Below are 27409 nucleotides of genomic sequence, written 5' to 3'. Positions count from 1 at the left end.
TAGATCTAGTAGTACACTGTTTGTAGTGAACATCTAACCTTGAGGATACATTCTGAAAAAGTAAAAGACTATTCATATGAATTTACACAACTCCTGCTTTCTTTTATTGCAGTTAATGGTAGTTTATTTGAAATAACATAACATAACCTAAACAAACCTTGTCATCTAATAATGATAAATCCAGCAGCTAAGAAACAAGGCACCTATTTCTCAGTTGTAGGGTTTATCACCAGTAGGCTACAAATTCATTTAGATCAGATTATTTTTATACATATATTTAAATGTATTTATATTACATTCTTCCAGGAAATCTACATATCAGCTACATTCAAAGAAAACTATTTGCTGTTGTCCTTAAACACACAGTGTCTCTTAGGGTATGGGTATGTTAGGTGTTTTATGAAATAAATATTTTAACTCATGCACATTCAGTCCATATGCTGTAGGCATGTAGTAGAATTTGCTGAGCCTTATGATTATTTTCTGATTATACTAAAAAAAAATTCTTCTTTCTAAGGTGCTTAAGATTCTGGTAAAGGCAGTGATGGATGGATTGGCTGATCGTAATGGAGAAACAGCAAGTGGGTTAAAGGGAAAACTGCAAGCACTATTTGGCAGAGTGACATCCAGAATGATAGGTGATGGAGAAATTTGGAGGCTATATGCAAGACTTTATGACAACGGACAGAGTGATAGCCAAGATGATATAGAAAAGGTAATGATGGGATGTTTTTTGAATCAGCAACTATATATTCTGATCTGGCTGCACCTATATACTTGAAGTTTAGTACTGAATGTGTAATGCTTTGTGAAAACTTGATTTCTCCTGTGCATGAAAATTTTTTTTTGCATGATTAAAGTTAACCCAGTTTCATTTTCAGTGTCTGTTTTGGTTTTTAGTAAACTGTTTTAATAGGTATCAACAGAAAGTGTGTGTGTGTGGGGGGGGGGGGGGGCACAAGAGACAGTGGGAAGGAGGAAAAGTGCAGGTTGCCTAGATTGTATTGTTCCTGCAAATGAAAAATACTGAGATCCAGGTAAAGGCAAAATGTAGTTTCTTATTGTGGGGCCATTCTTAAGGAATTGCTTAAGGCAGCGGGTATTCATTGAAGAGTGCAATTCATAGAAGATAAGAACTGTTTAATAAAATCCTAGGTGCATAAAACTTCCTGAATTGCATTCTATATTTTTAATGTGCACAGTAGAGATTCTGTACTGAGGTGCTGTCCTAAAGCTTTCTTTTATAAATTGATTGTGCATTTCAGTTTTTCTCTGGAAATCCAGAGGCTGAAGCATTCTCTTAATACAGCAGCTGTGTTGAATGTGAAAGAGTGTTTTCAGTCCTCAGACTATTACAGTCCAGTGCAACATAACTGGGGATCACAATATTAAAATGTTCCACAAGGTCAATCTATTTCTTGAACAGAGATATTGCACTACAAATTCATTGTTAATTGGTAGGAGGTATTCACCCCCATGTTGAGTTAATCACAAAAACTCAACATGGGTTTCAGAGAAACAGGTCATGCCAGACAAATCTAATCTCTTTCTTTGATAAAATTACCAGCTTGGTAGATGAAGGGAATGCTGTGGATATAGTATATCTTGATTTCAGTGAGGCCTTTGACAAGGTTTCCCATGACATTCTTGCATACAAGCTTGTAAAATGTGGGCTAGACAAGGCAACTGTTACATGGATTTGTAACTGGTTGACCGGCCGAACCCAAAGGGTGCTCAACAATGGCTCCTTTTCATCCTGGAGAGAAGTGACCAGTGGGGTCCCACAGGGCTCTGTCCTGGGCCCAGTGTTATTCAACATCTTTATCAATGACCTGGATGACAGAATTGGGAGCATACTTATCAAATTTGCAGATGACACCAAATTAGGAGGAGTAGCTAATACCCCAGAGGACAGGATCAAGATTCAAAATGACCTGAATAGACTAGAAAGCTGGGCCACAGCTAACAAAATGAAATTCAACACGGAGAAATGTAAGGTATTGCACTTAGGGCAGAAAAATAAAATGCACAAATATAGGATGGGGGACACCTGTCTGAATGAAACTACGTGTGAAAGGGATCTAGGAGTCCAAGTAGACCACAAGTTGAACATGAGTCAACAGTGTGATGTGGCAGCTAAAAAGGCCAATGCAATTTTAGGCTGCATCAATAGAAGTATAGTGTCTAGATCAAGAGAAGTAATAGTGCCACTGTATTCTGCTCTGGTCAGGCCCCACCTGGAATATTGTGTCCAGTTCTGGGCGCCACAATTCAAAAAGGACATTGAGAAACTGGAGCGTGTCCAAAGGAGGGCGACAAAAATGGTGAAGGGTCTGGAAACCATGTCCTATGAGGAACGACTTAGGGAGCTGGGGATATTTAGCCTGGAGAAAAGGTTAAGAGGTGATATGATAGCGCTATTTAAATATTTGAAGGGATGTCATATTGAGGAGAGAAGAAGCTTGTTTTCTTCTGCTCCAGAGAACAGAACCCGGAACAATGGATGCAAGCTACAGGAAAAGAGATTCCACCTCAACATTAGGAGGAACTTCCTGACAGTAAGGGCTGTTCGACAGTGGAATACACTCCCTCGGAGGGTGATAGAGTCTCCTTCCTTGGAGGTCTTTAAACAGAGGCTGGATGGCCATCTGTCAGGGATGCTTTGATTTGGATTTCCTGCATGGCAGGGGGTTGGACTGGATGGCCCTAGTGGTCTCTTCCAACTCTATGATTCTATGATTCTATGTGCATTTAGAGGCTGGTTTCAAACAGATAGCTGGATTATGAAGGAGAGAGCTAGGGAAGAATTATCAGGCACAGAGGAAATGGGTGAAATAAGGAGAAGGCGGTTGTGAGTATAAGAGAGAGAGAGAGAGAGAGAGAGAGAAGCTTGGCAGTATGCAAGACATGAAAAGGGAACGTATGTGAAATTAGAAAAAAATAGATAGGCGTGGGAGAAAAGTCAGAGAGAAGCAAAGGAATTTGTGAATTTCTTACTGTTGTTCTTTGCTTACATATTCGCCAGAGTGTTAGCGTTAGCATATACATTTCTATATCGCTTATGTGTGAACTCAGCACTCTCTAAGCAGTTTACGATCTGTAAGCTAATTGCCCCCAAACAAGCTGTGTAGTCATTTTACCAATTTATGAAAGGATGAATCAATCTTGGAGCTCCTGGGATTGGACTCACAACCTTATGGCTGCAGTACTGGCATTTAACCTCTGAACCACCAGGGCATGGTGAATTTACATGATGAACTCGGGCTAACTTTGTGGTGGTGGTGGTTTTGTGCATTTTTGTTCATTTTTAAGGATATTTCTCACCTTAACACAAAATAACACACACACACACAAATACAGACAAAAATCTTGTTTTATTTGATATATCTAACCTAGTTCTACCAGACAAGGAAAGTTAGGAATTTTTATAGTTTAGAGTCCAGCACCTCCAGCCCATTAGTAGCGGCTGTTTTTGTTCCTCACTGCCCAGGTTCTCACAATCTGAGAGATGCAAAATGGCTAGTATGATATTCTCCTTGGATGAGAGGCTTCCCTCTCAAAACCCAGTGGGGAAAGGATAGATAAAAATTATGAATATATTTAATATTTTTAAGTATTCCGTTTTAAATTTTATATGTATCAGTAACTAATACTCTTTTCACATCCTTTCTAGCCAATTCATTCCCTAAATCTGGAACTGCCATCTTGTCACAGCTATTGGCCTTATTTTATAGACAGTGATTTTGCATTTAGCAATATTCTTGAAATTCTACCTGTGTTTATTGATCAAACTGACAGACTGCGTTGAACCTGAGAATATAAGGACAAAGTCATTTCAATGTCCAAAATGACAACTTAATTAGATCAACAAGAAAGACAACAAATACTTGATTTGTAGAAATAGATATTAGAAGAATTAATTTGACAGTTATGTAACAACACGACATTCTGTGGGGTTAGAAGATGTTGCAGGCTTCACATCATCTTTTTGTGTAGCAAAAAGTGAAGTCCAATAGTACGAAGTTAACATTCTGAAAATTCATTGAGGTTGAAATAGAGCACTTGCTATAACTAGATAGAAATTCAGTGCATTGCCTATTTTGGCTGTACTTTGTGAATAAAGTCTACTCTACTTTCCTTATCTGCTTTGCCATCTTTCCCCAACTTTTGTCAACTTTGCTTCCACCTGATTTAAGAACTGAAGACAGATAATCTTAACTGTGCCTTATGCAGTAATAATACCGCAGCACAGTATGTTGATGGTTAGCTCCAATCAGCATGCTGTGCTGCTCTGCAGCAACACAAAGATCTTCTGTCCTTGATCCTGGTGGAAAGATTTTCTCCCATCCAAAGTGACCTTTCACAGAAGTTGCATTGTTTAACAGCATTCTGTCGGATGACCTCTGTATCCTCATTCCCAGAAACTGGAATGTTTGTGAATATTCATTCAGTGATGGCATAACTTTTCTATATCCATGGCAATGTGACTTTTCATCTTTTAATGTTCCTGTAGAGCTGAACATTAAGTTCTGTCTCTAGTTTTAGATGCATCAGCAGAAACACTGCAATATGATTATCTCCAAATTTAATTCCTTTTTGCCATACAAAAAGAGAAAAGAACTGAACATATAATTACAAAAAACAAGGATATAAATATACATTTACATTGAGGAACTGAATTAGACATACTACTCCCCCTCCAGCATCTGTAAAAAATATAGCATAAATTCAAATTAACTGTCAAGGATTTTAATCATTTAAAATGCTTTATCCCTATTTCTTTCCATCTATGAGATCCTGAAGGCAATTAATAATCAAAGAGTTGGATCTTAACTTTGATGAGCAGAATTCCATTCATGGAATATGGTTTCTTTTATCTTCTTCTTGCTGCAGCTCCCACACCACACAGGAAAAGTACTCCTAAAGATTAGGAGGTTCTCTGAAACAACATTGGACAGGCCACAGAAAGACTCTGGTAGGCAGGGAAGAGATCGGAAATTGGAAATATTTTCTTCCATGTATACCACCATACTTTGGGATCAAACACACAGTAAAACAAAACAAAAGAAATTGCTTATAAGTTTGAACAACTGAAAATGTTTATTTCTTGAATACATATCCCCCACAAAGCAGCTAACAACAAAATATGAGTAAAATAATTCTTATAGTCAGAACATTAGTACATCTTAAATGAGGGGAAATGACATGAATAAAAATTATATAGAGTGAGGAAGAGTATAATAATTTAGCAGGTTAAAAGTATTTTATTTTTTATTTGTTTGTTTCATTTTATTTATGTCCCTCCTTTCTCCTGGGACCCAAGAAGGCTCACATCACATTAAAAAACAAAGTACAAAGATTTCGTGAATAACCCCTCCCCCCAGTTTCAAAGTGACAGGGAGGGGTTAGAGAAGAGCACACATAGGCTTGCCTCTTCCCTCCTCCAATGCCTCCGAGAGCTTGCCTGAGCTCTCTGAGGCATCAGAAGAAAGGTGGAGGATTCACTCTCCCTTCCTTTGGCTGCTGCCTCCCTGGAAAGCCTTGGGAGAAGCTTCCCCCAAGCCCTTCCAAGTCAGCAGGGGCTCAGGGAAAGAGAGTCCTCTCTTCCTCCGGACCCTGCTTTCCTGGAAAGCCTTGGGAGAAGCCTCCTCAAGCCTTTCCAAGGTGCCAGGGGCTTGGAAAGCGAGTGCTCCTTTCCTCTGGCCCCTGTCGCCCTGGAAAGCCTCTTTCCTCTCACTGTCTCCGTATAGCTGGCTCAGCTGGGCTAGTTGCAGAGCGGCAAGTAGAGGATGGAGAGGAGGGAGTGTGCATGTGCACATGGCATCCTTGACCTCGTGAATAATCAAAACTGAGTTTCAAAGCCATGAATATGGAGGGATGACTGTAAAGCCTATTTGATCCAATTAATATTTGAAAAATATTAATAATGGTTTTATGCCAAAATGAAGTTTGTGTGAGCTTGTCCAGTGTTCCCTAATCTGGTGCCTTTCAGAGATATGTTGACCGTAATTCCCATGATCTCCAAACAATATGACAGAATTTTGGCTGATCTGTAGATGTGATACCTTGAAAAAGCAATAAGAACAAAACCTGCATTACATTTCCACTTAAAATAGGTATTATAAAAGCTAGGAAATAGAGCATGAATTGCAACATCCAGACCTTTCCAAGGGCTGCACTATAACCTCCTTCTGTGCATGCATAGTTAAGGTATTGTAGCATATTCACTTTCTAGAAAAGGAACAACAAATGGAGCAAAACAATGCAGCATGGCACTGCCATGTGCCAGCAGCTCATATGAACCCCGAGACATAACCATAGCTTGCTCTGCTTTTAAAAGTAGCCACTGATAAAGTCACCTCTACTGTAAGGTTGAGACTATCTTCTTCTAGCCGCATGGCTTCTAATTAGTTTCATTCCACAACAGATGAATATCCAAGTACCTCATTTTGAGTCAGGTAATGGTTGACTTGATTTGAATCATACGAACAGTTGACCTGCCCATAGTCATTCTGATTTCCCAATCTGGAACTGCTGAGCTCTGGTTTTCCTGGCAAAAAAAATGTTGATTCATGGTGACTCACAAAGAGGCTTGTAAAGGTTCAAATGGGGAAAGCTCCACATGCCTATTAAGTATTAGAGCATCTGGAGAAAACTTTAAAATGCACTGTATATAACAAAACCTTGGAAGGTCCTTGGAAATCCTGGAGAAAAAATTAACACTGACACTGCATACCTGGCTGAATAACAAAAAATAGCATTATTCAAAGACATAGTGGTGTTAAAGGCTGTACAAACTGGCAATAAACACCGGCATCGGGGCGGAGTGGGGGCGTGGTGACCACATGCTGCATGCCCTAACACCGTCCCTTGCCAGCATGATGCTGTACACCCCACCGCATAGCAGGAGCTGTAACGGCACTCCCTTGGCACAGCATGTACACGTGCTGCACCAAAGGAGCGCTGAAAAGCTGCAGCACCGGAGGCTATGCCACCCTTTCTGCAGTGCAAAAAAGAGCTGCTTTTTGAGGTTCCTTTTTACACCACAGAAAGACCAGACCAGAGCCATGGTGTGCGGTTGCCACGGCTGCGATCCAGCTAGGAAAGGGGCGCCGTCCTGCCACCCCTTAGGGGCTGTCTGTACAGCCCCTTAGTCTGTATCAGTATATAAAGGGAAATTGAGAGAAAGAAGTTTGTAGGCAAGCTTTCATAAACTGAGTCTACAAAAGTTTATTCTACAAACTTCTTTCTCAGTTAGTTTTAATGGTGCTACAAGATCCCTTTATACAGAAATCCTGTATGACAGTTACAAATGTGTGACCTAGTTTTAAGTATTGTTAAGTATTAAGACTGTTAGGTATTCATGGTCTCTATATAGTCCCTAGTTTCTGTTAGTCACAACGGGGATTGCTCATGGGAGGGGTTGGAAATGGCAGCCAGCTGCTTCCCAAGTATCTGGTGAACAGACCCTATCAGTTGGAGTGGCTGTTTCTCAATATGTGGGGTTGCAGTGAGGAATCAAGCCTGAATTGATAGAGACCACACAGGATTCCAGCCCTCATTTTTTGAGGCCACATGCACATGTAGTTTAACAGCAGGATGCATTAGGAATGTGGGCTTTGCAGGTGTACAAAAAAGTACAGAAACACAGAGTTGATAAACAGTATTCAACAACATTAAAAAGTCACTACTTCCCAATGGTCAGTTAATTGTAAATACTTGCCCATCCCAGTATAAATTACATTACAACCTGATAGGGGATAACTTCATTCCTATAACAGCATAACTGTAATTTTGAAATGTTATTTTTCTAGTTATAGAGATGTGGACTCACTAAATTACAAGAGACAGAATATCACATGATTCAAGTGCTGGCTTGTGCTCTGTCTTGTGTTCTGTTGGGGGTAATGAGACAATGATTAAGTGCACGGGAGAGAGTTTTGTACCATCCACTAGCATGTCACATTCAGACTTTTCAAAAGTGCTTGCTCCTGTGATTGTTGAAAGACAGAGTGAAAAAGAGTTTTGAAACTGCAGCTATAAATGTAGCTAGCTATACTTAGTTATGTTTAAAAGTAACATCCCAACCTCTAATATTAATAATCCTTCACCCAGACCTAAAAAATGACTTTAGAATGGCACTGTTTGCAGTTACTATTAGAAGGAGAATTGCTTCTGATTTACATACTCAAATTTTTGTTCTTTTGTTTTTAACTAGAATCTCCTTGGTTAAACAGTGTTTGCTAAATGTATAAAAGAAGAGTGAATATTTGTGGGCTCTTAACCCTTAAGGCATGACTCATTTGCATCGAGTCATACTAAATACATACTCTTGCTTAAGAGAATAATTAATACCTTGATGGGTTAAATTATGTCCAATATTTCCTTTGAAGATATTGAATTGGCCAGTAGTCCTCCAATCTACTTTCTCCCCACCCTGTTATCATGCCTTAACAATAGTTGAAATTGTTGATGATACACACATTTTAACGAAGCCAGCAGGACTATCTATGTCACAGGAAAGGCATTAGGGTTTGTTGGGATCCTGCCCCCCAAATAGTACAATAGAATACAAAATACAGATTTTGAGTATAGTTCTTAATGCTTTGCAGGATTTTTTGTGGAAAATTGGAAAGGGTACAAGCAAATTTTTCATCTTTCTGGTGCAGCCAAGGTTATCTGATGTATTCTTCAGCTATTAACTTAAAGCTAGTTCAGTGTGGCAGCTTTTCAAAAAGAACATTGTGTGGAAAGAAACATCAGACTCAACATAGCTTTGGTGCGTTCAAACATTATATAATATGGTGATGGAAAAGATTTGTTAGATCATCTTTCTCCCTTTAAAATAGGAGTAAGGAAATGTGGTGCTCTGCAAGTCCCAGCATCAAAGACTATTGCCCATACTGGCTTAAGATGAGGAGAGCTGAGTCCAACATCTGGAGGGGTGCAGTTTACCCAGCCCTGCCTTAAAATATTTTCAGAATTTACTTTCAGAATACCAACCTATAATTTTTAATTTTTTTTTATAACTTCTTGACCATCACTACTGTTTCAGTACCCTGAATCAAAGATGGTCAAATACCCAAGGTGTAGGGACCACACAGACATTCTGCCAAACTTAGAATGGTAATAACTCCCAAACACTCTTCTCACCCACAAAAAAGGTTTTCCTGAACCTTCCCCAATATTCCCTGTGTTCCAGCAACCAGAGGAATGTGTCAGTGCTGTTTTGGAAGGCATTGTCACAAGAGTGAGACTTATCTTCTGTTTCTAATATTTCTGAGTTTTTTACCCTCTACTATTAAAACCAGGCATATTCCCACTAACAGAAGCAGTTCCTTCAGTGAAAGGACATGAAGAATGATCCCACCCCTTCATTCCTTCAGTGGAATTCCTTCAGTTTTCTTCTTTCTTCCCCTCTGCAGCCATCTGCATTAACTGAAAATCTGCCCCAGAGTGTTTTCCAGCCTCTAGAGGAGATCTTGTGAGAAAGCAGAGGGAAAGAAGAATCACTGCTCCTTGGTTTGTTGCCTCTGTCAGCAGCAGTACATGGTTGGGCCATCACAGAAATATGCAGAATAAGTAGCAACATCATAAAAACTGTCAACCAACTTGCGCTCAATTTGTATTCAAGTCATTAACAAAACACGATGAATCTATAAGCAGGATTAACAAATGCAACATATCTGAAAGATACATAGGCCCTCTACATACTGGGTTAAAGAGCCTGCATGCCAGCTGCCCCCACTCCACCCGTCTGACCAGACGGTGGGTGACATCATGCCACATCTTCAGGGCAGCACTTATACACGCTACGCTGAAGAAGTGCAGAACAGCCACCGCAGCTAGGGCACCCTTTCCGTGGTGGAAAAAGGAGCGGAAAGGCCAGATTGGGGCCGCAGCACGTAGTTGTGGTGGCCCCAATCTGGCGAGGAAAGGGCCAGCTATAGGCCACTCCAAAGGGGTGGTCTGTTGAGCCCCTAACTTCCTAAAATCCAAAAGTAAAGTTGTTTCATTGGACAAGTATCTATATAACAGTGGAGCTGTAACAGATGATGAGATGGTAGGCACAGCAGAGCCCTTTCTGCACATCTTAATTTGTTGAATGGGAAATTTGCGGGGGGGGGGAGATAAAGAGGATACAACTTGGAAACAACTTGAAGGCACGCAACACCTACAAATAGGGCACACTTGAATTGCTGTCTGAGAGAAAGTTGAAAAAGCACCAAATGCTGCAGAACAAGAAACTAACTGGTGATATTGATTTGAGAAGGTACAGGTATCTTGTGACTTCTGTCTAATTCCTGGTGGGAAACAAAACCCCACCTCTTAGATAAAATTAAAGTTGAACAAATTTAAGCCTTGTTTTGGGGAGAAACAAGCATATTTATCAACTTTGTTTTCATCAATTGTATCGGAACATTGGTGCTTAAGCTTCCTATAAAGAATTTTTAGGAAAATGAAATTTGGATTCAGGAAAGTATAGAGTGCATGGTGTTTGGGGAGGTTATTTGTTTTGCTTTGCTTTGGTTCACTTTGTTTGCTTTTGTTTAGGCTTTGTGCAATTGCCTTTGATTTTCTCCATTTCTCAATATCCATGCCTATTTTTCCTCTCATACAGAGGAATGATACAGAATAAAACTGGCATCTTATTTCTTCTGTAAACAGATGTTTGTTAAAGTTTGCATTCCTTAAATGCATAATGGCTCAAAATATTACAGTACAAGTGTTTTTCATGCTTTCGTATGCATTTAATCACTGTGACCTAGCAAAATGTGGGTCACATCCATCAGTCTAGACAGATTTTTTAAAAGGTAAAAAGAATTGTCTCTTAAACACGTGTTACTTATATGTCTGTCATAGTTGAGAGGCAGTAACAACGAAAAACATCTGTGCTACAGCTGTTGGGAAGGAAACCATCATAGGACTGAGGAACTAACATTTACCAAAGTACCTTTTGTTTCTAGATTCATTTTTATTATTTCTTTGTAGGCACTTCAATATCTCACCAAGGCACACAAATGTGAAGTTCAATCAGGGGACTGGGACAAAGATATTTCCTCTTTTAAGGAAGTAGCAAAAGGTGCTCTAGAGCTAGCACAAGGTATGTTCTCGATGAAAATTTTAAATAAATCATTGTTGATTCCTTATTTTAGAGTATCGTTTACCAAAAAAATAAGCTCTGGAGATAACTTAAAAAGTATGGGAGGAGAGGTAGGGCTTGGTAAATGTGGGCTAAATCAAATTGCTGCTTGGCACTAGCTCAGATCATTTGCATCAGTGAAATTTACAGTAAATATTGATTTGACAACTACCATTGATTGAATGGATTTAGTCTTAATGACAGCTGTGTCATTTTGGCATATCCTTCTGAAATTTCAAAAGAGGTGTGCTTCTAGTAAGCAGATGTTGCTGGACTTCAAAGTACCAGCAGCCCTAGCCAGCATAGCCATTTATGGGATTTGCAATCCAGTATCATTTGAAGAAACACATTTTTCTCATCTCTTTCTACATGTTCTGATCTTGAGAAACACAACATTCACAAAGATGTTTTGAAGGACTTTTGCTGGTATTAAAAATGGAAATGCCTTACAAGGCCAAGCTGGCATATTGAATGTAGATAAGCTCATCAAGGTTTCCTCTACTGTACTCTGCTTTGCTTTGTGATTCAACATTGTAAAGTTTTGAATATGTCTATTGTGGTGATTTTCTTGATGTCTAATGGTGGATTACATGCCAATGCCCCACCACGATGGGCGTACCACTGTTTTTAAATAATCAAGATGCCCCCTGGAGTAGTTTGCTGAGACCTGTCTAAAAATCTGGTCTGCACATGTCTCATATGTCTTGTCAAGAAATAGATGACTGAGTTGTTCATCCAAGAAAACGCTGTGTTGTTAAGGGAACTACTGATGATGAAAATGAATTGCAGTTTGTTAGGGTCTCTTCCAGCTCTATGATTCTATGTTTCTATGGCTCTGCCCCTCCACCAATTTAGCTGAGTAGAATCTAAGCTTGTGTTGTGAAACATTTTCACATTTCTCTACTGCTGGAAGTCAGTAATACATATTCATTAATGTGATAAAGGATGCTTCTGAAAGCTAGTATGCAATGCTCCTGGAATGGAACTTTCGTAATTTGCCACCTACAGTTTTCAACATTGCCAGAAATCTGGCTTGGGAGGGTTTTACAGCCCTCTGGAGCAGATTTAGAACTCACAAGGAGCTGCAATGGGGAGTGGAGATTCTCCCCTCCCACTTGCGCTAATGAAAGCAAAGGTACTCTGTTAGATTCCAACCAGAATGTCATGATGGCACAACATGATTTAAGTAGTGCCTAATGTTGGGGAACAGAAGAGGGAGGCTGCACACATAATTATGTTTTGGCATGGTATCCTTATGTTTGAAGAGCAGGCTGTGAATAAATCCTTTAAGTATTTAATTCTATCTTTAGAGGGACAAATTGTAACAGAAAAATCCTGCACATGTAAATGGGGTTCGTTCTCAAGTAACTCAGCCTGGTACATACCTCCAGGAAAGGGTGGGTTCTTTTTGCTACAGTGCTGGCATGTCACGAGTGCGCCATTGGCGCAGCAATGTGGATACATCAAAATGGCAGTGGATGGGACGTCGCCATGGTGCCGGCACCGATACACCATAGGGTTCGGGAGCATGTGGTTAATGCGCACCCCCGAACCCTAGTATCGGCACCGCTATGTGCCTTTTGGCCCATCTGTAGTGGGCCTCAGATAGAATTGCAGTCTGAGATAGTGGGGGAAAGGCAAAACAGTCTAATGAAGGCCAAATGCATTTGGTGGCCACAGAATACTGCCATACTGATGGGGGGTGGGATAAGAGGGAGGGATGGGAGTAGAATAGACTGCGGTATGGGTGGAGGTGTGGCTTACTGATGTGAACTTCAACATTTTGTTGCAGGTTGTGTCTGTCTTCTGAACTAATACAGGACCTGGATTTTATGTAGCTATGTTTACATAAAGAGAAGGTATTTGCAGCATTTGGGAGAAAGACAGGATTAAAATAAAATAAAATGATTAACATAGAATGGTACTGTTCCATTTTAACTAAAAAAATTCATGATGTCAGTAACTCTGCAATCAAAAATATCTGGTCAACACCATGTTTTCCAACAGTTATATAGGTTCTCTTTTTACTGCAATTTAATAAAAGAGAATTTGACAGAAAGCCAAGTAATCATTTACCACCACCACCACCACCATGCTATGACAGGAATGGTCACAAATATTTGTTTCACCTTTTTAAACTTCAACTTTCAGTGGCAATGAAGTGCAGCAAAACCAAGTCTAATTACCAAGAAGCACTGCAGATACTCTCTTCAGCTCGACTCAACTTGCGTGGTTTGGCATCCAAAGCAAAGGTGAGAATGAGATGAGCATCATTAAAGAGAGTATGGTGGTCCTTACGTCCTTGCTAATGTTCTTAAGAACTATGACTGTAAGTCTTCTATTCTCCGACCCATAGTGAAATTATAATGTAAAGGAGTGCATGCCTTTTATAACTACTTCTGTTTTTTTTTTAATTGTTCATTTGTGAAAACTTCGCAGATTCAGTGACTTTAAATACACTTCACTTCTCTCTCTCAAAGACAAGAGGGGCTGCTGCTGTTAGAACCTGCAAAAGTGGACATGATTTCTGTGACTTAACAAAAACATACAAACCCAGTCATGTTCTGTAGTAACTCAAGGCCTCAAAAGAGCCTGAAGTTGATATGATCAGTTTACTGGGCTGCTTCTTTACAGCCGCCAGAGATAAGTGAGAACCTAAAGGCACCAGATCCTTTCCAATCCTGGAAGCTAAGCAGGGTCAGGCCTGCTTAGTACTTGAATGGGAAACTGCCAAGGAATGCCAGGTGCTGCAGGCTATATTTCAGAGGAAGGGACTGGCAAAACCATGTCTGAGTATCCCTTGCCTAAGAAAACTCTATGAAATGCATGGAAATTCATAAGTTGACAGGTGACACGCACAGACAATTCAGGCTAAAGCCTATTTCAGTATCTAGGCCCTGAGATACATCTTTGAGGTCATATTCTGAGGCTTGTCTGGTCTTTATGTGACTGGTTTTTTTTCTCAACAAGCAGGTTTTTTTTTATTCTTCAGGCTGTTAGCTTTTCCTAGTTCTTACACACACACACACACACACACACACGTTCTGTTGTATCCTCTGTTGTTTTCACATTGCTTTTTCAGTGTATGTATTTTATTATACTAGTGCATTGTATAGTCTTTAATTTTTAATTTGTCAGAGTGTTTGGCTTTTGGGCAGTAGGGAAATTCAGTACGTTAATACAAAAACCTAAGCCATGGCATTTTGGACCCCTGGAGACTTAGGTAATTCTAGGTCTCTGCCTGAAATGGCTCCAGAAGACTCTACCCCACCGTTGACACTGAAATTCTATAATAGTAGATACTGGCTCCAACACTGCTGTGCCCCGACCTGTTCCTCCTCCACACCCTGTTCATAAGGACTTTGCATTCAGACAGTATGTATTTCTTGTACTTCCTTTGGTTTGCAAATGGCAAGAGTGTCCTGCCATGACACAAAGTTCTCTCCTAAATAGACTGACAGTATCACTCACAGAAATGTCATTCATTTGCTGTCCACAGAGTGACACTAGCATGTCATCTTTGGTAAAGATACTATCCAGGATAAGTACTATGAAGCAGTAAGATCAGCGATCTTTTGAAAATAATGACAGTAGCAAGGTTCCACCTGCCCCCGATCAGTATTTAGGGTGATTTTCTTGTTTAGAATGATTTCTGCAATAAAGTATTTTTAATTTTTTTTGTGCAGCAGCTATTTACAGATCCAGTGAGTGGTGAGGTTTCCAGTGACCTAGCTGAAGAAATGACAGCTATGGAGAACTTGATAATAGAACTGCAAGAACTTAGCAACCAGCTAAGGAATCAGATCTGAGAAAAAGAAGACACGGTTTCCTGGAAGGGAAGGGAAGCCTGGTACAGTTCAGTGGCTACAGTTTGTGCTAATGAGCTTTCAGTAAATCAAAACACCCCAAGGCCCAATTCTAATAAATTCTTTTTTACACAATGCAGCTCTTAAGTGTGATCATCATTGCTAAGATTGTAAAGTGTGTTTAAGGTCATGTCTGTTCATTTTCAATTTGGGTGTTTGTGTGATTTCTGCTGGCCTGGGTTTTGTAAAATATAACTGACTGGTTTTTATTTAGAAGGCTTTTATTTAGGATTAGTTCTGCTCAAGTGCACAACATAATTGGCTCCCGTCCATAGCTGTGTACTTTACAGATAGGCAAGATTAAGGAGTCCTGTTGATGTTGGAAGGGGGATGTTGCTTTTGTTTTAATAGAATGTGAGGAAGGTTAGAAGTATGGAGAAAATCAAACAACAATGGAAATGACTCCCCTCTGTGCCACTTAAAACAAATGTTATGCCGCAATAGGTCCCAATTGTGCTTTTCTTCCACTTTGTGGTTTTCAAAAGTGTTCACACAGAAAATGAGCAGCTCTTCCCTATTAAAATGTAGCAACAGTGGTACAAGAACAGAAGTTTCCCTGCCTGTAGCATCCTAATGCCATCAGATCTTTTGCTTTCTGATAAACCTTATGCAGAGCTTCAGTAGTTTCCCTGACTTTTCAGGTTTATGTGCACCATGGTCATCTGAGTGCCAGTTCCCGTATGCTTTTCACAAAATAACATAACAATACCAATAGCAGCCTCTGCACCTAAACTGAAAATAAGTTGTATCCAATAACCCTGGGATCTTCTGATATAAAATGCGCTAGAAATGTTTTAATAAATAAATAAATTGCCAGTTCTGAAGGTCAGCTTATCGATATGACAATCTGCTTTCCAACTTAAAGACTTGAGGGACTGGGCCATGCACATGTTTATAGGAAGCTCTGAAACCAGACTACTGATTTAATATAACTCAGCATTATTTACTCTGACTGACAGTGGGTCCCCAGTGTTACATAGTGGAGGCTTTTCGCCTGTTCTTTGAGTTGTCAGCTGTCAGGCATTGAGTCTAGGAAGCAGAAGCAGATCTTTCTACCATTAAACTACATTCTCTGATTTCTTGCAGAATTTTCTTGCAGAAAAACAAAGCAGAATTACAATTTGGTCCTTGATTGTTATTTTCCCCCAGATTTCTTACTACAAACCATTGAAAATTGCTGTTCTTTTTAACATAATTTTGAAATTAAAAGATAATGAGGGGGGAAAGAAAATAAAGAAACTGGTATACTATTTGAGGGAACTGTGTTTCAATTTGCACTGAGAATCTTACACACTAGGTAGCTGGATCCTCTCCATGCAAATGAATAAATACATCAAGATGTAATGGGCTTCACTTTAGAATAAAGTGAACTCTTCAGAATTCTGGTGTCTAATATGTGTAGTTTGGTACCAACTGACTGTTTAAATTTGGAGACTCCTGGAAAGCATTCAGCAACTTTGGGATGGTGCCTCTCTCTGAAGCATGAAGGCATAGCCAGATGAATACTTATATAGAGAAAATAGAGAAAAGCTGCCAAGAGTTCAGGGCAACTCTGGTCACATGCAAACTTTGTGTCGGAGTGTGGGACCAGAATCCTGGACAATCAACCAGTCAGCTTGTTTAATGAAACAACAGAACTTTATTGAAGGTTCCAAGATCAGCCATTCCTCATCACCCAGCTTCTAAGCTGAGACTGACCCCTCCCAGCTAAATCAATGTATAAGTCCCCCTAAGCCAAAGCACTCCACCCCCAGCAAAAGACTGCGAAGCAGGACCCCTACTTCCCAGCACTAGTTCCCATCTTCCATCCCTATCCCCTGAGAAACGAAACTGCATTCCAAGTCTCTGCAGGCCAGCCTCTCAAGGACACTAGATAACTCACACCTGGTCCAGCCTAGCACTACATATCACCATCTCTACAAGCTATGCTAAGCGCAACCCATCCCCCAGCATCCACAGTTAGAATACATCTGGTAGAATACTTCGGGATTCTAACACTTTGGGATCAGGTGGGAGCCAAACCTGGCCTGCAGAAAGCTGCATTTAGGAAGGCAGGCAGGCCATCAAGCGGGTAATAGCAGTTGTTGGTCTTTCCAGCCTAAATCAATAAGCCATCCAGAGGCACAGCAAGGAGTGTGTCCTGATATGTCCCCAGCTCAGTCAGAAACGGGGCTCTGTTAAGCGAGGCAACTGCCCAATAACACGATGGTGGAAAGGTGCTCCAGCAATCTTAAGTATCAGAATGCAGCAGAGAGGACAATGCTGAGAAACCTTGGAGGCTTCACACATTTTGGCACCAACTCCAGAGTGCTGTGAACTGCTGGAAGCAGCTGAGTTCTGGGGAGAGCACTCTTAGGTCCCTTTCTGATATTTCTGGAAAGGGGGCCTTCTGCTATCATTTAAGATGGATGAAAAATTTGTAGTTCAAGAAGTCCAGGAAGTTTGGAGACTTCCACAAAGCAGTTAAACGGGCCTCTTGTATCCCTTATAAAAAAGGAAGCAGACAGGAAGAAAGATTCGAATCTAGAACATGTCTGAAGAACATTGGATTGTCTGTTCTTTCTGTGATCCACCCCTTTTCAGGTTTGGCACAATCACCTTGGTTGCCCTGACCAATGATCTGCTCTTGGGGGCAAAAAGGGGGCTGCCACTTGTAGATCCTCCTGGATCTTTCAGCAGCTTTAGATACCATTGACTATGGTATCCCATTGGAACATTGTTGTGTTATAGAGTGGCTCCACTCCTACCTGCAGAAATGGTTCCAGAGAGTGAGACTTCTATTTTTACCTCCATAGCTATTAAACGCTGGAGTGCCACAAGATTCTTTTCTATCCTCATGATATTTAATATCTATATGCAGCCAAATCTATATGCTGATATCACTCAGCTTGGGCTGTGCAGTGCTGGACCAGTGCCTGGACGCTGTAATGGACTGGATGGGAGCCAGTAAGCTGAAGCTGAATTCCCAGAAGACAGACTCTGTAAATTGATGGTTCTCAGGTCTGAAAATGGACTGCTCTGCCCAGGGTTTGAACTTCCATTTATAAAACATGTGTGTAACTTGGGAGTACTACTAGATCCATCTTTGTCACTGGAGGCCCAACTAGATTCTGTGGCTCCAAGTCCCTGGACCCACCAGCTACAAGTTTTTCCCCAGACAAGGGTAATGTTGCAACTTTCTGGTTTTCTGACTTAAAAGTGCACAACAACAACAACAAACGTGTTAATGAGGCGGGCCATGAAGATGATATAGATGCTGCAGCCAATGCTATATGTGGCAGCTAGATTGCCAACAGAAACACCTTTCAGAAATGATAACATTAGTTTGAAAGGAATGTCATCAGTTGCCAATAGCCTTCCAATATGAATTTAAGGTGCTTGGGATGACTTAAATCACTAAATAGTCTGGGACCTCAGTATTTGAGGGAGTGCATCTCCCACATATTTCTCCATGTTTGAAGGGAGCACCTTTTCCTATATATTCCCACCTCAGATTTTGAGCCCCAGGATTTGAAGAGCCCCAGGTCAAAGATCTGAAAGCAAGTGGTAGAATATGCTTCCCCATAGGGCCAGATTTGCCTCTGTTTATATAAAAATTATCACATACAAAATGTGTGTGAATTGGTCAGTGCCCTGAAACTGACCTACCTACCTTCCTTCCTTCCTTCCTTCCTTCCTTCCTTCCTTCCTTCCTTCCAGCAAAATAGAAAGTTAAAAATGTTAAACAAACAATCCAATAAACAGTTTTAAAGCATAGTAAAGATAAAAATACAGCACATCCCATTAAAAGATCCTGCTTCGGCCACCATTGAAAAGCTGGAGCCTTGTCTTTGCCTCCCAGAAAAGAGACAGTAGAGAGGGCCCAACTAAACCTCTTGTGGAAAGGAATTCCATAACCCACAACAGAGTAGCCACATAAGGATGTCTCCCATCATTTCCTCCTCAGATGGATCTGTAGTAGTGGGACCAAGTAAAAGCCCTCCACAAAGATGATAAGACTTGGGTAGGGTTATCACCTAATGCTGTTCTGTGAGATGTCCATCAATCCCAGAGCTTCATAACTTGTCAGTGTGATCCCCAGCCTCAGTTTGATACCCTTCAAGACTCCCAGAGGAAGGAAATTCATAATCATATTACTTGTAGCAATCTGCTCCTTAAGGATTATCAAAATTGAACATTTTTTAAAGTATTTAAAAATAAACTGGAGTGGGTCTAGGAAAAAATTAAACTAAACCAGGGAAATTGCTAACAAATCTATTGAATTGTTGTCAGTAAGATTACTCAGATTGGCTGCAGTATGTTCCAAAAAACATTTTAGAATACTCATAGTGATAGGAAAAATGGTGCTTTTAAACAGCATAGTTTTATGTTTGTCAGAGGAAGGATTAGTATAGAGAGGACACTTGATACTTTAAGTAAGAAAGAAATCGAGTCTTCCATTACATTATCTTATGACTATGGTAAGATGTCCACAAATGTTTTGACAAAAACTGGGGTTTTACCACTCATTTGGGAATCTAACCAATGGTATTTATGCACCCTGTTGAATTCTGTCAGTAAAACTGGCTATAAAATCTGTTGTGCTCATGGACTGAATGTTCTAGAGGCTTCGGGATCCTCATTTATTCTTTAAAAGACTAAATTAATGAAAGTTTAATTCATTTATTACTTTTCTGAGCAGTGGAGAATCACCACTCCAGGGCCCTATAAAATCCTTATGGATTAGTTCTTTGTTCCATTTCTATTCCAGCTTTCATCCAACAAGCTGAAGGTAACAAATATGGATCTCTCACTCCCATCTTATCCTCACAACAACAAACCTGAGAAGAAGATTAGTCTTGGGCCAAATGTACCTAGCAAGTGACATAGGTCACTGGGGAATAGAATTTAGAGAATAGAAAATCTGAGCCCACCACTCTTAACAACTATGCCATTTGAAAGGATAATGGTTATGTTTCCCCTCCACCATTGTTGCTGATGCTCATGCAGTTCAGAAGAACAGCCTAGTTGCTGATATTTAATAATAATAATAAATAAAATTTTTATTTATATACCGCCCTTCCAACAGATCAGAATTCATTTGAATTCTAAATGAATTTATGAATGGGTATTAATCAGATTTTGATATCTTTGTCCCTGCCATCCCTTCTTTAGTTCCCACTGAGCTTCCCTTCCACCATTCCTGCTGATGCTCATGCAGCTCAGAAGAGCATCCTGGTTGCAAAGACAAGGCCACTGCCAACATTATAGGCTTGTCATGCCAGTTACAACTTCCTGCTTTGCTTTCTCTATTTTGCCATTTAAGGCAGGGCAGGGAGCAGGGAAAAGCTGGCAGCTAGTTCCCCTGCGTTTTCCCCTTGGCAAAACCTCAGAAACACAAAGAGAACAAGGATGCCTCTAAGTACATACTTTTGCAGGAAAAGGCTTGCACTGTTTACTTCATGACAGCTATGACACTGGTGCGAGCCAGTGTGACATAGTTGGACTTTGACTCTGGAGACCAGGGTTGGATTCCTGCTCATCCATTAAATTCACTGGGTGACCTTGGGCAAGTCATACACTCATCCACAGAGGATAGCAAGAGCAACCCCCCTCTGAGAAACTTGCCAAGAAAACCCCACAACAGGTCTTAGGATCACCATAAGTCAGAAGCAATATGAAGACACACAACAACACCACACCATAACACCTGTAGTACCAGAAGCAATATGCTCCTGCACACCAGTTCCTGGGAAATACTTTGCACTCAATTAGCTCAGCAGGATGGAGCATGCCCTCCTGCTCTGGGAAGTAGAGGAGTAGTGTCTGACCCACAGGGACAGCAGTTAAAAGCTTCAGTGAGCATAGCCATGGCCATGGCCAGTTCTGTAGATAAGATGATACCTACCCCTTCCTGGAGGAGATACAAATCCAAGGTTTGCCACTCACTCCCTTTCCCCTTTGATCATGTACTTCAGGGGACCATATGGCCCAAAACAGACAAGCAAATCTCCATCTGAGGAATATGGATTATTGGTACAAGGATCCAAGACATTAAAGACTACCAAGACTCAACAAGCCAATTGACCATTATCCCTTCCTTCTGACCCACATGGCAACAAATTTACTTCCAGGCCACCATTTAATGTATTGCAAGGGACTATAAGGCTCTGGGTAGGTCAGTGAAGTAAATTGGGGTAATTTCATTCTTCCTTCAGATTGAAGATCATGGCCCAGGAATTGAGAGAAGAATATTCCAAATGAACAGATAGTATTTCAAATAGAAGTCTTGTCAAACTAATTGTATATCTTTTTAAAAGCTTGCATCTTAATTTCTTTTGAAAAGGTCCCCGTGACATTGTTGCAAACAAGCTAGTAAAACATGGATTAGATAATGCTAGTGATAACTGGATTTGTAGCTGATTGCATGTTGAGCCAAAAGTTCTGTGTCTTCCTGGATTGAAGTGACAAGTAGGGTGCTGCAAGGTCCTGGACCAAGTGTTGTTCAACATCTTTATAAATGACTTGGCTGAAGAAATAGAGGGAATGCTTATCAAATTTAATGATGACATCAAATTGGGAGGCGTAGCTAATACTTAAGAAGACAGATTTGATATGACCTCAGCAGACTGGAGAACTGGGCCAAAATGAATTGCACCAGGGATAAATATAAATATACTATATAAAAGAGGGAACATTCAAATGTACAAAAGTAGTATAAATAACACCTGGCTTGGTGGCACTATATGTGAAAGTGATCTAAAAGGCTACAAAGCATGACCAAATGCCAAAAAAGAAAAGAAAAGTAATTGCAGTTCTAGGCTGCTTCAATAGAAATATGGTGTTCAGATCAGGGGAAATAACAATAGTAATTGGTTCTGTTTTGTTCAAACATAATCTGGAATTTCTATCTATCTATCTATCTATCTATCTATCTATCTATCTATCTATCCCTAAATATAAATATCCATCTGGACACAAGTGTTTAAGAAATAGGTTGACAACCTAGACTGTGTCCAGAGGAGGGCAGCCAATATGGTAGGGTCTGGCAACTGACCCCTATGAAGAATGGGGGCAGGAGTTAGGCAAGTTTAGCCTGAGAAAGAGAGGTGATGAGCTAGCTATCTTCAAATATCTAAATATAGAAGATGGAACAAGTTTGTTTTCTCTTTTGCCAGAGGTCCCAAACCAATGGACTGAAATTACAAGACAGGAGATTTTCTCAAAATATTAGGAAGAATTTCCTAGCAGTAAAAGCTGTTCAACAGTGGAATGGTCTACTTCAGAAGGTGGACTCTTTTTTGATAGAGGTTTTTAAAAAGTTTGTTTGGTTATCTGTTGAAGATTCCTGCATTTGCAGAGGATTGAATCACATGACTCCTTGGATTGCTTCCCATTCTGTGATTTTATGGTTGATGGAATATGAGGATTTTGAAGAGAAGTTTGAAGAAAAATAAAAGCAGTGGCACCATGCAAGTGTTGTGTTTCAGGGTAAGAGTGATGCTGTTAGTAATAAAGAACAAGCAGAGAGATTTTAAGAGACACTAGATTATTATTGTACATGTAACTACTAACTGTGAGGATAGTGTTACCAATCCCTTGATTCCCAATATGTGGTAAATTGCTCAGTATATTGTCTATAACTGGCATGAAATTACTTAAAGAATATGTAAGTTAAGAAAACCTCTAAGAGATATTGTATGACACATAATTCAACATTCAAATCTAGCAGCCCCAGTAACAGTACAATACAACACAGGTTGTTGGGTTTAAAAAATAAAAAAAATCCAGAAGCACTTATATATAGGCAGGTTTCAGTCAATAAGGAGCTCATTCAGGCATGCACTCAGATATAGTAACACACACTTCATTAGACAAAAATGCCTGCTAATCCCTTGAAAGTGCTAATAAAAGAGTGATCCTGTTCACCAGAGATAGTGCTAGTTTTCTTTGAGCTATTCTTTAAGGCCAATAATAACTGTAGTGCAAATATGGATTTCAAGTAAGTATTCCTAAAATTTGAAATATAAAGTAGTTTATATTTATTGTAATATAATTTGATATCTTATATTGTTGTTGCTGCTGTGTGTCTTCATTTCCAGCGTATGGTGACCCTAAATTGAATTTATCACTGGGTTTTCTGGGGCTGAGAATGTGTGACTTGCCCAAGGTGAGTTTTCATGGCTGAGCAGAGAACCGAACCCTGATCTCCAGAGTTGTAGCCCAGTGCTCAAACCACTACACAATGCTGGCTCTAATTTATATAGTATGCATTATATAAATATATAATTTAATAAAATATTAATTTATCTTACTAATTTGTATGTTAATATTGATAACTTACAGGCCTACATGCAATTGTTAGTTCCAAACTAAGTACACTCAAATCAAAAGGAATTTACACCAGTATTGACTTAACAAGTTCCACTTGATTCAGTGGGTCTACTGCAACTGGAATTAACAGATGTAGGTCACAGGTGTGAATTGTGTACCCCTCAGGGTGTTTTTGAACTGCACTCCTAACATATCACACTAACACAGTGATGAATAATGCTGGGAGCTACCGTGCAACATCTGCAGGGCCACATTTCCACTCTGATTTGGGTTATTGTGTTTTTCTTGGTGTTAGGTATGTAACAGAACCAGCAGCATGTAGTTATTTGAGCATTTGAGTACAACCATGAAAAACTGCTGGTTCTGTTACATACCTACATAGAAAACTGCTGGTTGATCTTGGGGAATTCTCTCAGCCTCAGAGGAAGGTAAAGGGAAACCCCTCTGAACAATTTTTGCCAAACCCCCCCCCCCCACACACACACACACAGGATAAGGTTGCCGTAGGGTCTCCATAAGTTGGAAACAAGTTAAGACGCACAACAACAGGTATTTAACTATGTTGTAAGCCACTTTGGATCCCAGTTCTGGGAGCATGGTGGGATACAATTAATTAAATAAATATTTAGTAAATATATTGTATTTGTGACAACTTAATTACCATAGTTGCAAGTCAACAGCAGAGTGTCCTGTTATTTGTTGTATTGGTGACTGCTATATTGGTGACTTTATAAAAATAGAAAAGGTTTTAGAACAAATCATTTAACAGCTGGTGAGCTCTTAAAAAGGAATGCTGTGATTACTAAGAGTCAGCATGAGTTTCTCAAAAACAAGTCATGCCAGACTAATCTTACATTTTTTGTTGGTAGAATTACAAGCTTAGTAGATGCTTACAGTGCTGTGGATGTATTATACCTTGATAACAGTAGGGCTGTTGGCAAGATCTTTCATTACATTCTTTTGGACAACCTGGGAAAATGAGGGCTAAGTGGTAGTATTGCTTGGTGGATTTGTAACTATAGTAGTTGATGGTCTGAACCCAAAGAGTTCAGTACTGATTTCTTTTCATCCTGGAAAGAAGTAACTAATGAAGTGCCACTAGGTTTTGTCCTGGGCCCAGCGTTGTTCAACATCTTTATAAATGGATTGGATGATGAAATAGGTGGCTTAATTTACAAATCTGCAGATGACACCAAATTGGGAGGCATATGATCTGTATTCAGAATGACTTTGACAGATTGGATTTATGGGTCACAACTAACAAAATTAATTTCAACAGAGATAAATGTAAGATGCTACACTTAGCAGGAAAAACAAAATGTAGAAATGTAGGGTAGGTGACACCTGGCTTAAGAGTAATACATATGAAGAAGGTCTGGAGGTCTTAATAGCAATTTAGACAACTGCTGGATTTGAGAACCATAGGCAAGGTACAGACTGCCCAAAAAGGGCAGCCTGCCAGCGCCTTGTTTTGCTGTGCGAGGAAGCTGCAGCAAACAAACCGCGCGGTTCCCTCATTCAGCAAAAAGAACCCGCAAAAAGCGGGTTCTTTTTGCGGTTGCATAATGACACCGCAGTGCACCAATGGCACACTCGAGACGTCATTATGGGGGCATGACGTGCGGACACTAAGCGTCCGTCGCGTCAAAATGGTGGCGCCCATCTCTACTGGGCGCCGCCAATTTGCTGCCCTCATCACATGCTAGGGTTGAGACACGTGTGGGCGGTGCGCCCTCAGCCAACCCCTAACATGTGACGAGGGCGCCCTATAGGCCCATCTGGACTGGGCCATAGTTATCCCTCTCCCAGTTAATGGTCAGACTTAGAACTTTATGATAACATTTGCGGATTGAGGAAAATAGCTTGGGTGGCAGATGTGTGGGAGGGGAGAGCATGGCAAATTCCATGGCTGCGTCATCACAGAATATGTTATCCATGGCTGCTGTCAGCCCACCCATTTCATTCCCTGATTTCTGACTTGCTGTAAACTCCAGTGACCTGAAAATATGAATCATTGACACCATCCCTTAGCCAAATTCTATTACAATGATTTCTGCAAAAGAATAGAAGCCAAGATATGTGACATCCAGTGCAGTGTTACTGATGCTGAAGCGTTTGCTTGTATAACAAGGAGTTGGAATATTGTGGCACAATAACAAAACAAAAACAAAAAACAACAGCTCTGAGATAGCTGCTATTTTACTGTTAATCTGAATACCATATTTGTTCAGGCTTAATTACAGGGATGCATCTAAATCTATATTCCGTTTGCTGATGGCTCCCTCTATTCAATATTCCTGTACTTTCTACCATGGTCATTCTGACTTTTATCTCTCCCCCCCCCCCCCCATTATCTTTTTCTTTAAGGCAGTCACTGTGATGGCAGCTTTTTTCTGTGCTACCATGGATAGAAAAGGTTTTGATTGTCCTCATGTGCAACATGTACTCAGAACAAGAACCTGCTGTCAGAACTGAAGAACAGAATGGTTTCAAATTGGAAAAGGGGTCAGGCAAGGCTGCATACTATCATTCTATTTATTCAGCTTGTATGCAGAAAATATCATACACAGAGCAGGATTAGACTCAGATGCAGAAGGAGTAAAGATCAGAGGTGGGAGCATTAAAAACCTAAGATCTGCAGACAACACAGTACTACTAGCAGAAACCAACAAAGACCTGAAGCAATTATTGAAGAGAGTCAAGGAGGAAAATGCCAAAGTAGGTTTGATATTGAATATCAAGAAAACAAAAATAATGGCCACAGAAGATCTACAAGAATTCATCCTAGATAATGAGAAAATTGAAATAGTAAAAGAATTCCCACATCTTGGATCAAACATTAATCAGAATGGAAACGGCAGTCAAGAAAGTAGAAGAAGGCTAGGATTGGGAAGGGCAGTTATGAAAGAACTGGATAAAATTCTGAAGAGCAAAGATATAACTCTGAATGCTAAAGTGAAGATTGTCCAAGCCATTGTATTCCCCAAATCTACTCATTTGAGGTGTGGTGCTGGAGAAGAGTGCTGAGGAGTCCATGGATGGTCAAGATGACAAACAATTGGGTTTTAGAACAGATCTGGCCCAAACTCCCCCTAGAAGCCAGGGTGACTAAATAGAGGCTATCGTACTTTGGCCGCATCATGCAAAAGCATGAATCACTGTCCTCTAGTGCTAGGAAAGGTAGAAGGCAGCAGAAAGAGAGGGAGACCATGCCAGATGGATGGACTCAATCAGAGGCCACAGATCTGAGCCTATATGATCTGAGCAAAGCAGTAGAGGACAGGGGGTCTTGGAGATGTCTCATCCACAGGGTTGCCATGAGTTGAGGTCAATTAGCAACAACAACAAGGTTTTGATACCCTAAAGGCACCAGATCCCATCTGATTGTGGAAGCTAAGTACGGTCAGCTCTGTTTAGTACATGGATGGGAGACCATCAATAAATACCAAGTGCTGTAGGATATACTGTGAAATTCATGGGGTTACCATAAGTCAACAAACAACATGAAGGTGTGCACATACACATGCACATACGCACACAGGTTTTGCTTTAATTGGGCTCCCCAGGGCTTAATTGCATTGCTCATCCCACAAACTGTTTGTAGGACAAAATATTGCAAAACTAAATACACAGGAATGTTTAAAAGCAAAAAGAAGCCATCCCAAAATCTGGCCAAAAGACACTTGTCATCTGTCTTTCTGGAAACCATTTGCAATCATCAGCTAAGGTGCTGGTGTGTCACAGAAGCCTAGAAAGGAAAAGTATGTTGTCATGTTTTGCTTATTATTAAAATTTTGATCCTTTGTAATACAGATATAAAAATACTGGTGTCAGTTCTTTTTGCTCTTCTTATACTGCATTACAAAATATTGTTTAAAGTGTGGTACAAAGAAAAAATAGCTCTAAATACCAAAAAGCACTAGATCCCATCTAATCATAGAAGCTAAGCAGGGTCAGATCTGATTTATTGATTTGATTTGAATGTGTGGGGGGAGTTGATTGGTAAGCACTTGGATAAAGGACCACCAAGGAGCACAATTTCAATGTTGAAAACTGGAAAGGTCAACTATATTTTTAATGGTTGTGT

General features: G+C 40.2%; 1 protein-coding gene across 6 annotated transcripts in view; it reads left to right on the top strand.

The window, feature by feature from the left end:
* Positions 1 to 16148, top strand: part of TTC27 (tetratricopeptide repeat domain 27) — a 105150-nt gene extending 89002 nt beyond the window's left edge. For 3 of the 6 annotated variants that reach the window (XM_089529712.1, XM_089529710.1, XM_089529709.1), the window contains exons 16-19: positions 518 to 715; positions 10993 to 11104; positions 13295 to 13395; positions 14830 to 16147. In XM_089529712.1, the coding sequence (XP_089385838.1) occupies positions 518 to 715; positions 10993 to 11104; positions 13295 to 13395; positions 14830 to 14952 (534 nt within the window). In that variant the 3' untranslated portion in view covers positions 14953 to 16147. Of the gene's footprint in view, positions 1 to 517; positions 716 to 10992; positions 11105 to 13294; positions 13396 to 14829 lie in introns of all 6 variants that reach the window. The other 3 variants (XM_089529711.1, XM_089529708.1, XM_089529707.1) reach the window with 3 other exon arrangements.
* The last annotated feature ends 11261 nt before the right edge of the window (positions 16149 to 27409 follow it).

Source organism: Sceloporus occidentalis, unplaced genomic scaffold (genome assembly GCF_023333645.1).
Source record: "Sceloporus occidentalis isolate IW3139 unplaced genomic scaffold, rSceOcc1.0.p SCAF_6, whole genome shotgun sequence".
NCBI lineage: Eukaryota > Metazoa > Chordata > Lepidosauria > Squamata > Phrynosomatidae > Sceloporus > Sceloporus occidentalis.
The sequence above is the reverse complement of the archived record's forward strand: the minus strand, read 5'-3'. Positions and strand labels throughout refer to the sequence as shown.